The sequence below is a fragment of the Cydia fagiglandana genome, chromosome 17 (genome assembly GCF_963556715.1).
Source record: "Cydia fagiglandana chromosome 17, ilCydFagi1.1, whole genome shotgun sequence".
In the NCBI taxonomy this organism is placed as follows: Eukaryota; Metazoa; Arthropoda; class Insecta; order Lepidoptera; family Tortricidae; genus Cydia; species Cydia fagiglandana.
The window spans coordinates 12162535-12178313 of NC_085948.1; the positions used below are offsets into that span (position 1 = coordinate 12162535).

Consider the following 15779-nt stretch of genomic DNA (forward strand, 5'->3'; position numbering starts at 1 on the left):
TAATCATTTATGCAGATTAGAAAAAAGTCGGTCGACTCTGTCACTCATATTACCATGTAAATCAGATTTGTTACAAAGTTTGAATTCTAGGTAAGGTCTTTAAAAATGAATAGGGAGATGAATGAATGAACAGCGTGGGAGGGCTCTTTCTTGCTCTTTCGCAGAAATTTAATTAAGCCTGTATTTATATAAGATATTTTTTAATACAGTTGCTCAAAAAGTGCTACTTTACGTAGCTGTTTAGCGTGCGGAAAGTTGGTTATCTCGAACTAGTGCATTTTACTTTTCCAATTTTTTTAAATTTATACTTGTTCCAATTCACGACTACTTATTGATGAGTGTTAATATTAGTTTCCTTTAAACGTCGTAATCAGCATAAAAACCTACCGTTAATGTAAGAATACGAAAAATATTACATATTTCATATTTAATTACTTACCTCTTCATCATTTAACACGTTTATTTTTTAATATTCAATATTGAAAATTCCGTTCTTAATAAGTTGACTGAATGGAACGGAATAGCTGCCAAACGCCCATAGATATAATATACTTAAAGACGACGTCTAACCGAGCTGTCACTGTTACCACTTCTGTTTAGTGTACGATTAACAATGTTTTTCTTATTTTTTCGCAACTGTATTAAAAAACGTCGTTCGATACACGTGCGGAAATGTCATTCTTCACTCGTCCCGAGTCTTGCCACTCGCCTGCGGCTCGTGGCAAGATATCTCGGTGCTCTTGAAGTAATGACATACCTTCCGCACTAGCATCGAAATGTACTATTCTTTGCCTTAGATGTGGAGGTGGATTCTTACTTACGTTATTTTTCCTATCAGGAACTTATATATTTATAGACACAAGGGTTGGAAGTCAATATACACAAAAGTAAATCTTTTTGTACCCTATTTTGGTACAGTTGAGTTGATTCTAACAAAATATACATTGAACCATAGGTTGTTTGAATTGACTTACGTGTTTAGAAATGATCGATCAACTTGTGATGTTAAATAAACAGATCGCACGGATATCCTGAAAATAACAATGTACAAGAAACGTGCCTTCGTCTGTGTAATGCCGATTTATTCTTTTGTAGGTATCCTCTTTATTCATCTTTAATCTTACTTAAATAGCAAACCAAAACTGTACTGCAAACCAAAGTAGTACGGCAAACCAAATTTAACTCGACAACAGTAAATAATAACAAAAAAACTACACCTACTCATATATTTAGTTTCGTTGCTAGTATAGAATAATTACGCTAGCGTAAGACATTGACAGTATGATTCTCTCTGTCCATGTTAAAAATGAGACAGTCCCTTATTAAAACAGATTAAACAAATGATCATAAGTCTAAACCTAAATTAGTCTGAGGCATTGTTCCCAGGACACTGGCCGCGTTCCCCCTGTGCACAACAAATAAATTTAAAAATGAGAAACCGGATCTGATTCAATAAAGACATAACGCCTTCTAAAAAGAGCTATGAGAATAACTATTGAGTCTCGTTATAAGAAATACGAATACAAGAATTCAAGTCATGCTTCCAAAGTTACATCATTAGATTCTGGCAGAAATCAATTAGGGTATAATTAGGGTATACTTATATAGGGAAATCAATATGTACCTAAATAAAACAAATCGAAACCTCTACATAAACATATCGACAGTATCTTCTTTATTAGCTAGTCGGTAAAAAGATAACGTCATTGATTAATGTTTCACCTTGTACCTACCGGCTATTGTACTGAGTATCTCAATACACCCTGACCGCTTGGCTTCCCTTTTACTCCAACTGACCTATGGAATCATCCATCCATCCAAAGCCATTGTCTTGCCAGCCCTACGTTCTATTGTTCCCCATACGAGGCTAGCACAGCACCTACAATACATACCAGTACTATACCTACCTTCCAATCAATTACAACCGTACAAGTGATTAGGAAAACGGCTTTTGCTAACCCGGCGTATCTAATTAACTATTCTTAATCCGTATTGCAACTACATAAAGTCTACTTTGAGTCAGCAAAGTTGGTTTATACTTTGAAACGAGCCTACATTAGCACACTTCCTTCGATAAGATTTGCCAAAGCAAATTGCGTAATGCGATGAATTTCGTATCGAGGTTAGTACTCGTAACGATGGTTTGCCATTGTAAAGTAATTATGTAAATAAACAACCATACCATAGTAAAAACTCAATGAGACTGAAACGCAAGAATACTTTTGCGCAAGAAGTTAGTGGACAAATTGTTTAAATGTCCCAATTTGTCAAATAAGGCATTTTAAGTGCAATTACGAAAATGCCTATAAGAAATTACGAATCGTTCTTTAGGGAATGTCATGTCCTATTTTGTTTGTATGTAAAGTTTTATCTTGAGAGGTGTTGTTGCTTGTGTTTCTCTAAATGAGACGTAACCATATGCATTGCCTTAGTGGTTATTATGAGCATGAGTTGTTTAAAAAAAAGTTTATTGCTATCAGTTTTGTGACATACCTATTATCAATTAGTTATTATTAGTTATTAGTCATTATTAGTTATTAGTCATTATTAGTTATTGTTTCTATAAGACACGAGCTTAAAGCAAAACTAGAACACCACGTGTTTTGTGGGAAACGTGGTAAAAGTCATTGGCTGTTAAAATTCGAAACACGATTTTTTCTTAAGACTTTACCCCTCTAGCAACTTCTGCAGCAGACAGCGGAAGTTGCTAAGCGGGCGAGGTGTTCAAAATTACCTTGACACGTTCTTATGCTCTTAAGAATAAAGTCGCGTCAAGATTATTTTGAACACCTGGCCCGCTTGGCAACTTTTACTGCTGATTGTACATAACGTCTTCGAAGTGTCTGTGTCTTTCGACTGACATAGTATTTTTCCCGTAGGTACCGCGTCCCCGAGCGCGAGATGCAACGCCGCGGCGGCGACCGCACGGCCCCCCTCCGCACCCCCACCATGGCTGGTGGGCTGTTCGCCATCGACCGGGAGTACTTCTACAAGATCGGCTCCTACGACGAGGGCATGGATATCTGGGGCGGAGAGAATTTGGAGATGAGCTTCCGGGTATCGTATTGGATATGTTTAACTTTGGAACTAAGACGCTGATGATGATGACTGATGGCACCTCTACACGATGGGCCAACGCCGGCCACTCCAAGGGACGCAGCCGTGTGGTAGAATGAGATAGCAATATACTTGCTCCCTCTAACGCATAATGCGTCCCTTAGAGTGGCCGGCGTTGGCCCATCGTGTAGACCAGCCATGATATGGAGGATAGTGTAGACTTGTAGAGGGCATACTCGGCGGTCCCCGCTAGTCATCATCTATCATCGCCTGCGACTCGTGAGTTGTCGGCTTTTGGGCACCCATTAAAGGGAATCGCCGGGTGGTTGCTACTGCAGGCGATCTTGCCAATGATAGACTATAACTATACTATGAACGATCACCGCCGATAGTGTAGAGGAGGCATTACATTGGGTGCTATTCGAACGCCGCTCCGATGAGCGAGCGGGAAGCTATAAACATGCATAGGGCTGTCTCGCTCCAGGCAGCGGCATGCGGAATCGCATCAGTGTGATAATTGCGTAAAGTAAGACCACCGATCACAACGAATTTACACGGATGGACTGAATTGTTCAAGATCCGTGGTCGTACTTTACCTCCTCATGGGACCTGAATATCTGATATAACATTTTAAAATATAATTTGCGATCGTGACATCTTCTTGGTAGAGTTTGTAGACGTTTGCAAAGTCTTTATTAGTCGTCGTTATGTTTAGGTATCGGTTATTTTGTCACAAAACAAAAACAATTATTCCAATTTATATATTTCTGTATAATCTTTGCCTATATGTGCAGTATTGTACTACACGGCCTATACGTGTCGTACGCTTGTCTAATAAGCTTTACGACCAATCGTAAAAATAATATCGGCTCGAGTCATGTCGAAAACTATTCTTAATTTTTAAAGGCGTACGGTTGAATTTACCTTAACAAATGTTAGGAACATAATATCCTTAAATAACGCAAATTAAAATTACATCTTTCACGCTAATACGAAAGTAATTATGTACTGTAAACATATTCAAGGTGAAACTTCTTATCATGGAAAAATGAGTAAGAATAGGTAAATATTTACTAATACGTTATATGTGGGAAACTAATATTATTTTTGCTCTTTGATTCGTATTTATCACAGCTAATAATTTCAAAATTAACGTTACTAAATGATTATGCATTTAAGGTCGGGCATAACAAAGTACGTAAGTAAGTAAGTTTATCGAGTGATCAAAAGGAATAAAGATAGATCTGGGGTATTTTTAGTTAACAGTACTGAGTAACCTAACCTGTTTAAAAAATTCCGTCTGATTAAATTTGAAATGAAGGTTTCTTCGAATTATTCGGTTTTTATTGTAATCGTACACAATTGTGTCTCAACAATCTCGTTTTCTATTTATTGGTAATGCGAATGAACAACCACATAGTATAAACTTAAAATAAAAGGTAACCTGAAATTAAAACAATTATTTTAGTTTTGAAATTCTATTTTTAACATATTTTGACGTCAGAAGGTGAACCTCTAAAATAAATCAATGTGAATCGGACAGTAACCAAAGACAATATTCTAGGTAGACATCCGGTGTCTATGGTTCAAATAAAGATTTAAAAAGACAAGTGGAAATAAGAACAGTTAGTCGTCCGTGCGGACCCGTCAGCTTTACTCTATAACGGCCTGGCCACGACATTGGTCTAAGGCGATCGGCGGCGGCGACCGGCGGTAAGTCGCAAAAACAATAACCCGGCGACGCATAATGCATGCCACGAGCCTTGTCGCCGAGCGGCAACGCGCGCGGCGTGCACCGGGCGACCGGCGGCGGCGGCGAGCGGGGCGGCGCGCGACTCGAACATTTGTATCGAGCAGCGCGGGCGATGCCACGACTTTAGAGCGGCGCGACCGGCCTAGGCGGCGCGACGGATCGAGCGGGGCGATGCGGAACAAAACATTTTGTTTTTTTTTCGAGCGACATGGAGACGGAAGGGTTTATTATTGAAATTTTTAATGTACTTTCGCGTATTTAAGTATCTTGTGACGTCTCCACACTTATTCTTGTGTAAGTACTCGTTTTTTGGATGCTTTATATATACAGTATATAAAATACTTAACTAGATGTAAATGAATTTGTCGTCCTGTATTTAGCCCATGCACCCATTGACAAACAATGAAATATATTCTAGGCACTTTTGAAAAAAAAACATGATTTTAAATACGTCTACGTCCCAGCCGCTCCTAGTCGCTGCCGCCGCTACTGAAAGTACGTGGCATGCCTGGCGGTCGCTCGCGTTTTCCGCCCCGCCCGCCGCCCCGCCGATCGCCTTAGACCAATGTCGTGGCCAGGCCGTAACGCTCCCTTGACTTAATATCTTAATACATATTGGCCCGGTGCGGAGCGATCCGCACGGACGGTCCGCGTGACACTATAACCAGCCTTACTAGCTATAAATTCTAATAAAAATTGTGACAATGCGACGATCGGCTGAAAATCGAGCCGTGCTCGCACGTCGGGCACTAATTCCGCGGCAGAGTATTTCTCGCGTTCAAATCTGCCAAAACGTGTTGTACGACGGCTCTTATACCCTCGTTATAATGAAAGGTGTGGCAATGCGGCGGGCGGCTGGAGATCGAGCCGTGCTCGCACGTGGGGCACGTGTTCCGCGACAAGAGCCCCTACACGTTCCCCGGCGGCGTGCAGACCGTGGTGCTGCACAACGCGGCCCGCGTCGCCGAAGTCTGGATGGACGAGTGGGGCGAGTTCTATTACGCCATGAACCCAGGTTCGGAGTCGCTGCTAACATTATTGCTGGGTTTTGCTAATCATACAAAGGAATATATCGTCTCCTAAACGTGCAAACCTTTTCGCATTCGAAGATGATAAGAAAAAACCTCGCAGCAAACAGAGAAAAAGTGGTTTCAGTCAAATCTCACGAAATTTTTGTATAATGTAGATTTAAGTCTCCTGATTATTTTTTACTATGGACACAAATCTCTCAGAAGTATACTTTTAGAAATAATCAAGTTTATGTTTTATCTATTTTTGGAGCATTCCACAGGCTGTCCCGTACAAACGCATTCTATTTCCTGTGTTGCGACTATTTTTTCGGCATTTAAAGCTGGCGATTATTTTCCTGTGCAATATTTTGACCATTTGTCATAGGAAAGGAAACTCTTATACCTGCAAATCTTCAGAAAATTCGCGTTTGTACGGGACAACGGTAGACAATTTCATGGAATGCACCTTTTATGATGTATTTCCTAAAACCGATACATTAAATTGACGGTAATGACACGTACTGACAGTTACTGATGGTATGAAGTCAAATTATTGTTATAATTGTAGTTACCAATTCAATGTATCGCGTTTAGGAAACACCTCATAGAGATAGAAAAATGTATACTTGATTATTTCTGAAAGTATAGGTACTTTTGAATATCAGACTTTAAACTACATCATACTAAAATTTCATGAGATTTGACTGTGACCAGTGACCACTTTTTCCCTATGTTGCGGGGTCCTTTAAGATTAGTTGACAATGTATTCCTTTATACAGACACCTTTGGAGTAATAACTAACCTATCCTAACCATTGTACAGCAAATAACCGCTAGATGATGACGAAGCTGAAGTATAAAATCTTAAGTCATCGCCTGACCTACCTAACGGTCATCATTACTTGTTGACTGAAATGTAATGTAGTTAATTCGTTACAGTGTTTTAAACATTTTTTTTATTAAATTAAAAATATGTACATAAATGAAATGTATTCCATAGAGCACACATACATGTACAGGACAGGAAAAATAGGATGATGAAAGAAATAAGATAAAAAGAAAAACAAGACAAACAAAATATACAGTATGTATCTGACCATGGGGCTTTAATTCCAGGGCTTGATTTTACTCGCTAAACTGAGTTACTTTTACTATGGGACCAACCCTAAAATCGGGGAAAAAAAATTGGCTTTTCCATAGAAAACGTCGACATCTGATCAGCCAAAACGTAAGAAAACGTAAAAAAAAATCTGGATTTCGGGGTTGGTGCCATAATAAAAGTAGCTAAGTTTAGCGAGTAGAATCGAGCCGTAGATTTAAAGCCCCATAGTCAGTAACACCCTGTAAATAAAATTATTTACATATTAACAGACAATTACTTTAACTTTCGGGATTTATTTAGACTACTAGATATACACAGAAACTAAAGATTTATAATTAAACTAACTAGCGGGAGCAATTTATGTCACTTTCACGTCAAACATCGTTTAGTCACAAACGTTTATCGTTTATGTAACTTAATTCCATACATTTTACTTAATGGATACTTAGAACCGTATGTGACCATGTTATACTTTCGTTGGAAAATTGCTACCCGTTCCCGACCACTCGACGTAATGAATTGCTTAAGTCAAAGCGAAATAATGGTTTAAAATAGAAAACTCGATAGTTTTTTCAAAGTACATGTACAAGTATGACTTCGTTAAAATGCAATTTAGTAAAACTGTAATGTATATGACAGGTTTTACTATTAATTGGAGTAGTATAGTTGTCATTATATGATCGTGAGTTTTTTGACGCATTTTCTCCTTTTTTTAGCCAGTACACTTGTAATGTCACAAAATATAATGTCTTCAATAACCTATATAGGTACCTATATAGTAGTACCTAGATATTTTATTTTTACATTTCGTGTTTATCTCGTATGCTATCTCCACAACTGGCGTCATCTAGCGGTTTTTGACTGTGTCCTGATAACATAATGAGAATTAACTTCAGTTAATGTTGCAATAACAAAACTAATTATCCAAATAACCGTTATCATAGCAATAACCCCTGCAAAATGATAGCAGTACACGTACAACTAAAGTTTTGTTGTGGCTTGGGGACTAACATTGCCTTAGACGAGATTAAAGATTTATTTAATGTATAATATGTGTAAAGTCTAAGAAAAAAATCGTGAACTTGACTTAGACAGCTTAAGTAAATGACGCTGTATGGCACCATGTTTTAGGGTAACTGAATTGTCAAAAATCAAAGTTTAACAACCAGATTGACCGTATAGCACGGAGTCGTGATGCGTATCTACATTAGGGTGCCTAGCCAAGATGCCAATCAGTTGCGCCTTAGCGTTCGCATTCGCACTAATATGTAAGAGTGATAGAGAGAGATTATCGTTTCGTTCGCTACGGCGATTAGTATTATTGCTTAATCCCCAGCTGTCAAACTCGAAGCACGAATTGTCTTAGACTAAACATCTAATACATTAAATGAATCATCGGTTGACATTAATGAATGTAACAGTTTGAGCAATCTTAACAGCTTCATATTAACGTCAATCGCCATTGCGGCTGCATTCCATCCATTTCGCATGTTCATTTTTGTTTGTTTCCTACTTCATTTGTATGTTTGTGTTTACTTTTTTTACTATCTTAGACTAGTGATGTAAATAACAAAAATGTAATCTCTTTATAAAACTGCGTTTCTCGTTATTGTTTTTAATGGGTCATTATAATATTGCTATATTGAATTCTTGGTATATTTAGTAGATGGTATTATATTAGGATATCAGAGTTACATCAGAATGTATTTGGCATTTCGGAATGACGTATTTTTAAAGAGATTGGCATTTTTTACTATTTACAAGTCTCTGATATTTCTTTCGACTTTTTCCTTACATTTTTCTACTTACTATTTAATATTTCTGTTTTTATTTTTACTATTATTTGCTTCTATACTTCTGCTTCTTCTCAATGCAGAAGCAATGAATAAACTTCGGGGTTTTCAGAATTATTGTGTCAGTTACCACACCAATTCTTTTGACTAAGAATTGCATTACTTTAAGAAATCATACCTACTAATTTTGCAGCACGTAAATTGGTCTCATTAACCCTTTGAACGTCAAATACGACCTCAGACCCGCAGGGTTACAATTTAATATTAACCTTCGTGCATTCCAATAATAGACGTGGCACTCAAAGGGTTAAAAACAAGTACATGTATTAGTTTTATTAAAGTATTACAGTTCTTAGTTAATAATCATGGCTTAATAGAATTATATCTATTATCGTATCGCAATTATGTCATAACATGGCTTATAGACATCAGATATTTTGAGTAATTTTATCGTATTTAACAATGAATAATTATTGTATGTCGATAATGTTTTTACTAACCGTGGTATTTAATAATATGCATAGATAATAAGGCTTTAATATTTATAAATTTAAATAATAATGATAATATCATGGCTATTTTAATACTAATAAGTTTATACAACTGTTTCGATATTGACGTACACTTATTACTTAAATTTAATTTATAAAATAAAAGATTATGAGTTTATGAAGGAACTAGTTTAATGAAATTATTGTTTGAACAAGTGCAAAGCATAGTGACATGGTACGTCAATGTCGTACAGCGTATACGTGTGACTTTACTTACAAAAAACTTAACATGCGATTTGGGTAAATAATGTTCAATGAAATACGTTTATTGTATTATACAATAACACTGTTTGTCTTTATAAATTGAAAAATACATTCATTTATTATGTCATGACGTATTATACGTAGCTATCAAGTAAGCACGTGTATTCAAATTATATGTTGTATGTATAATATAACGAAACAAAATTGATTTTATAGTAATTTAACGTAATTTACTACGCTAACCGAAACGTTACATAAATCTATCAATGAAACGGATCTCGGTTATATATTAGTTTATTATAAGCGCGTAATACGCTATTCAAATATGTAATAAAAAAATTCAATGAGAAAAGTATATCTCACATTGTTGAATAATATCTAAAATTAAAATACAGTATAAGAAGTGGAGATACGACAATTGATCTTCTTAAATTATAGTCGCTGTCAGAGCCAATTTGACATTTAGGATTGGGCCTGTGCAACCTTCTTGCATATAAACAGTGTTATATGTACCGTAGTTCGTTGAGCATTGTCACTAACACGGCTAGGTGTGGATGTGCGGGGGCACGCTGGAGATCGCACCGTGCTCGCACGTGGGGCACGTGTTCCGCAAGACCACGCCCTACTCGTTCCCGGGCGGCACCGGGCGGGTGGTCAACCACAACAACGCGCGGCTGGCCGAGGTGTGGCTCGACGACTGGAAGCATTTCTACTACAACATCAACCCAGGTTGGCACTAGAGAACTCCTTCCACACGGCTAGGTGTGGATGTGCGGGGGCACGCTGGAGATCGCACCGTGCTCGCACGTGGGGCACGTGTTCCGCAAGACCACGCCATACTCGTTCCCGGGCGGCACAGGGCGAGTGGTCAACCACAACAACGCGCGGCTGGCCGAGGTGTGGCTCGACGATTGGAAGCATTTCTACTACAACATCAACCCAAGTTGGCACTAGAAAACCCCTACTTCCACACGGCTAGGTGTGGATGCGGGGGCACGCTGGAGATCGCACCGTGCTCGAACGTGGGGCACGTGTTCCGCAAGACCACGCCCTACTCGTTCCCGGGCGGCACCGGGCGAGTGGTCAACCACAACAACGCGAGGCTGGCCGAGGTCTGGCTCGACGACTAGAAGCATTTCTACTACAACATCAACCCAGGTTGGCACTAGACAACTCCTACGTCCACACGGCTAGGTGTGGATGTGCGGGGGCACGCTGGAGATCGCACCGTGCTCGCACGTGGGGCACGTGTTCCGCAAGACCACGCCCTACTCGTTCCCGGGCGGCACCGGGCGAGTGGTCAACCACAACAACGCGCGGCTGGCCGAGGTGTGGCTCGACGATTGGAAACATTTCTACTACAACATCAACCCAGGTTGGCACTAGAGAACCCTACTTCCCAGCACCGCGAGGTCAACAACGCGCCCCTGACAGAGTAACTCGACGACTAAAAGCATTTCAACAACAACCCAGATTGGCCCTAGACGGCCCTACTCGCACTCGGCACCGTGTGCGTGTGGTCTACAACGCGCGCCTGACCGAGTACCACGAAAATTGCAAGTATTTCTGCTACAATATCAACACAGGTTGGCACTACAGTTCACTACACACCCTCGCCCCCGGCATCGTTTGGTCGACAACGCGCACCTGCGAGTATCCCAGGTTAGCACTCGACTACTCCTTCCTCGCTCTTGTTGTAGCAAGAACATCAAACTTTCGTCCAGACACTACTATGTTTGACTCAATCATTATGGTGACCCCAGGCCGCCAGGCATAAACACCAGGCGTAGTCATTTTAATCAAATCCAAATGCTATTTCTACTTTACGCACCACTACAATCTCGACCAACACTTCACTACAATCACTACTTGTCTATAAGAAATAGGTACTGCAATAAGATATGTGTTCCCAACAGGTAATTGCAAAATGCATGCCGTTTCCTTTATTTGCATGATACCTTTATCCAGTTCTAGCACATTGATTGGAGTTCATTGCCGATGTTGCCACCAATTATTTGCAGCAATTGAATGGACAAGGAAATTTTAATCGTAAGTTGATGTTCTGAATGAATTATGCTTTTATGTTGTCTTATTGATCTGTTTTTCGTTATAAATTTGTTTCGACTTCTCAAATATTGTAACGAAAAAGGGAAGCATTTAGACAACAAATGTATATCTATACGAAACTTTATACTTACGTGTATTTGTAATTTTATAATAAGTATATCTCTATTGTATTTTATTTAAATTATAAATTATTAGTATTCCTCATTATTCTAATTAATTTGCAAATCAGTAACCACTTACATATAGTTTAATCATGTGCTTGGGATCATGTATTGAAATCATTAACACAATTAACCAATTTAACATATTCATCCATTTACGCTTTTTGTGTTTTTTTATTAAATTTTTTGTGAGCTACATGTTTCATACAACTACGCAAAGTTCACTAACTGCTCTTAGAAATAGTGTGTTCACTGACGAATTTGATTTCTATACAAACCCCTAATATCTGTTCTCTTAAGAAACCCACACTTCGACGGGTATTGCTAGATTTTTTTAATTATCCTTATGAAAAAGGTCAGCAGCGCCATCTTTATAGCAATCCCAAGTTTCCCAACTCCACTACTACAGCTTGGCAAAAAAGAGTAGAAATTAAAAAGTGGCAACACTGTAGTGTCGTCTCGTTTTCTTACATATATTTGTTTGAAAGGGACGACACTACAGTGTTGCCACTTTTTAATTTCTACTCTTTTTTGTCAAGCTGTAAGTTTTTCTCACGTTTACGACTACTTTCTGTATGATCCAGGAGCGCTCAACGTACCGGTTGGCGACGTCAGCGAACGAAAAGCGTTACGAGAGAAACTGAAGTGCAAGAGCTTCCGATGGTACCTGGAGAACATCTACCCGGAGAGCCAGATGCCGCTCGACTATTACTACCTTGGAGAGGTTTGTTATAACACTACAAAATACAAATACAAAAATCGTTTCTTTACCAAATTTTTTTACAAATTGACATCACAGATTGAACTTCACAAAAGAATAGATTTTACAATCAGACTAAGGGCCCCCCCACATCTGGCGTCTTTCGAGCGTCGGCGTCTGTCGGCGTCGGTCCAGCGCTATGGAAAATGACGTCGCTGCGCAGTTGCGTCGACGCTGCGTCGACGTTGCGTCGACGTCGGTCATAAAATTGTAGACGCCGACGCTCGAAAGACGCCAGATGTGGGGGGGGCCTAATATCCATCGGCCCCAAACTAGGCGCAGCCTGTAACTCGGGAACCGGGAAAATAGGTTATAAGTACTGAGAGATTTTAACGAAACTGAATATGGTGGCCGTTTTTTGAATGAGAAATATCTAATTTATGTGTGTATAGAATTTCTTTGTGAAAAACTGTAATTTGTTTCTGTGGTGTAATGACCGAGAAGATTCATACTGAAAAATATATAAAAGAAGTTACATAAATTGACTTCAGGCACAACTGATAGTTTTGTAGTATAATTATAATTACTATAAGCAATAGAAGAAAACGGGACGAGTTTACACTAACCGACTAGCACTAAAAAGCAGTAATCAGTATAAACGGAGAGAATTTTGTTGAATAATTATTTAAAAACTATTTAAGACTTTGAATTAATATTCGTCCTCATTGCCAAAATATCCTATACATTATTCGAAATCAGTAACGATAATTTCGCACGGCGCGTGTATTTATATATATATGTAATTGTTTATTCTCACATAAACAAATGTGAATGAATGAAGATGAATGAATAATAGTCATTGATAAAAGTACAATAGTGTTATGGTTTCCATTGTTTTCAGATACGGAATGCGGAGACGTCCAACTGTCTGGACACGCTCGGGGGGAAGGCGGGGCAGCCTCTCGGCATGGGCTACTGCCACGGAATGGGGGGCAATCAGGTAAACCATCCGTGCTGTACCCTCGTAACAGGCTAGAGTCGCAATAATCTTAGCTCCGTTTGAAGGACTTAAGACGATACAGGAGCTGAGATTTAAATATTTTAGGTAAATATACCCGTCTCGCTAATGGAAGCGGCTCCTGAAACTAGTGCGATAAGGACAAGGCGAAAAATCCTGTGTAAAAATCTCAAAAATCGGGGTTTCGTACTCGACTGTTTCCTCCTCCAAAACTTAACCAATCGTAACCAAATTTGGAAATCTAAATGATTATGAAATTATCTGTGTCGGACCGTTTTGCTTTTTTTGCTAATTGATATCAGTTTTGAATACCACGCCTCTTATTGCGGCATAGTCAATTAGGCCATTTTGGCCATTTTTGAAGGGCTCTAGCGCCTTAGAAACCAAAAATATAAAAAAAAAATGCTAAACGGTCCGACACAGATATTGACAATATTAATCTTTGTTGAAAAAAACATTGCTCTAGCTTCAAAACCCACGGAGGAAACATTCGAGTTCGTTTGTATGGAGAAATGACCACTCCTGTTGGCTCTTAAACGATTTGTGACTTTAGTTTTTAGTTGATGATTGTAGATTTTTACTATAGTTGCACACCTCTTTGCTCCTTCATGCGCGCTGTACACACTCGTCGAGAGACCCCGAGACAGGCCGAGAACAAGTGTGTACAAGCTGCTCTCTTTTCGTTCTTTCAAATCTACCTTACGGTGTTCCAGGTGTTCGCGTACACGAAGCGTAAGCAGGTGATGTCAGATGACAACTGCCTCGACGCGGCGCACCCGCGCGGGCCCATCAAGCTGATCCGCTGCCACGGCATGCGCGGCAACCAGGAGTGGACCTACGACTCCAAGGTATATATAAAATTGTGTTATTAGAACGCTTTTATGGCGTTTGAAACAAAACTGAAGATTACCACTTGATGTATTTTATAACTTGGACAAGTTTTGTAAACTTCACGAGCCATCACTCATAAAGAGGTTATGGGAGACGTAAAGGGGCCCACTGATTAACAGTCCGCCGGACGGTATCGGCATGTCAGTTGTTCGGAACTGTCAAAATGTTGTTCTAACTGACAGGCCGATACCGTCCGGTGGACTGTTAATCAGTGGGCCCCTTAAGTTGCCGCTCCGTTGGCAGGTAGCCTGCATAAAAATATGTTTAGTAATTTCCTCCTGATTGTGATTAGTTACCCATCAAAGCACCGGCAGCTAATGTTCATGAGCCTTCATGATACATCTCCTTTAACCACTTTACTCTGTCTATAAATTGTAAATACATATGTCAGTCACAATGAAAAAATCAACGATGATCAACTCTGGCCAACGTGGGACTCGAACCCACATCCTTATTGGATTACCGGTCCACGTTGGTCATCTGTATTTACAATTTATAAATTGTAATAATGTGGTACGTCCCACAATAAAAAAGGAAAAATATATTATCACTTTACTCTGTTTTTGACTCACGAACGTTATCTTAATCGTATAACGTAACATTACAATTGCGGTAAGTTGTGGTAAGCAAATTATCACAACTGTCTGGTGCGAGTTTTTAAAACTGTGAAAGTCAGAAGTGAGCAACTGTTAAACCAAAGTGGCAAAGTTCGTTTTAGTTGTATGTGAAGTGTTTGACCCGTGTGTTTTGTCGACAGGCGCGAACGATAAAGCACACCAACACGGGGATGTGTCTCGACAAGCCCGAGTCCACAGACGTGTGGAAGCCGGTCCTGCGGCCGTGCAACCGCTCGCGCGGCCAACAGTGGCTCATGCAGGTCGACTTCAAGTGGCAGGCGCGGCGCAACCAGAGAGAGCAGGACAGCTAGTCCGCGACCCCCGCACAGGTGAGACAGCTATACAGGAACATTATGTAACGAGCCCGAGTCCACAGACGTGTGGAAGCCGGTCCTGCGGCCGTGCAACCGCTCGCGCGGCCAACAGTGGCTCATGCAGGTCGACTTCAAGTGGCAGGCGCGGCGCAACCAGAGGGAGCAGGACAGCTAGTCCGCGACCCCCGCACAGGTGAGACAGCTATACAGGAACGTTATGTAACAAGCCCGAGTCCACACACGTGTGGAAGCCGGTCCTGCGGCCGTGCAACCGCTCGCGCGGTCAACAGTGGCTCATGCAGGTCGACTTCAAGTGGCAGGCGCGGCGCAACCAGAGAGAGCAGGACAGCTAGTCCGCGACCCCCGCACAGGTGAGACAGCCTGTATAAGGGAGAACATTATGTGTCGCGACCACCGATGATGATGATATATACGAAAAGAACGTTGTAAATGGGTCAGTAAAGCTAGCTTTCGCATTTTTCGTGTTTTTATTGGGTTGTCCCTAACTCCCCAATACAATATATTATGATCCTATACTTTAG

General features: G+C 40.1%; 1 protein-coding gene across 2 annotated transcripts in view; it reads left to right on the top strand.

Annotated features, from left to right (window-relative positions):
• LOC134672528 (polypeptide N-acetylgalactosaminyltransferase 5) overlaps window positions 1-15779 on the top strand; it is an 83960-nt gene that overhangs the window by 63739 nt on the left and 4442 nt on the right. The window contains exons 8-13 of one of the 2 annotated variants that reach the window (XM_063530470.1): window positions 2880-3057; window positions 5645-5825; window positions 12282-12421; window positions 13299-13397; window positions 14129-14263; window positions 15064-15608. In XM_063530470.1, the coding sequence (XP_063386540.1) occupies window positions 2880-3057; window positions 5645-5825; window positions 12282-12421; window positions 13299-13397; window positions 14129-14263; window positions 15064-15234 (904 nt within the window). In that variant the 3' untranslated portion in view covers window positions 15235-15608. Of the gene's footprint in view, window positions 1-2879; window positions 3058-5644; window positions 5826-10017; window positions 10199-12281; window positions 12422-13298; window positions 13398-14128; window positions 14264-15063; window positions 15609-15779 lie in introns of both variants that reach the window. The other variant, XM_063530471.1, reaches the window with a different exon arrangement.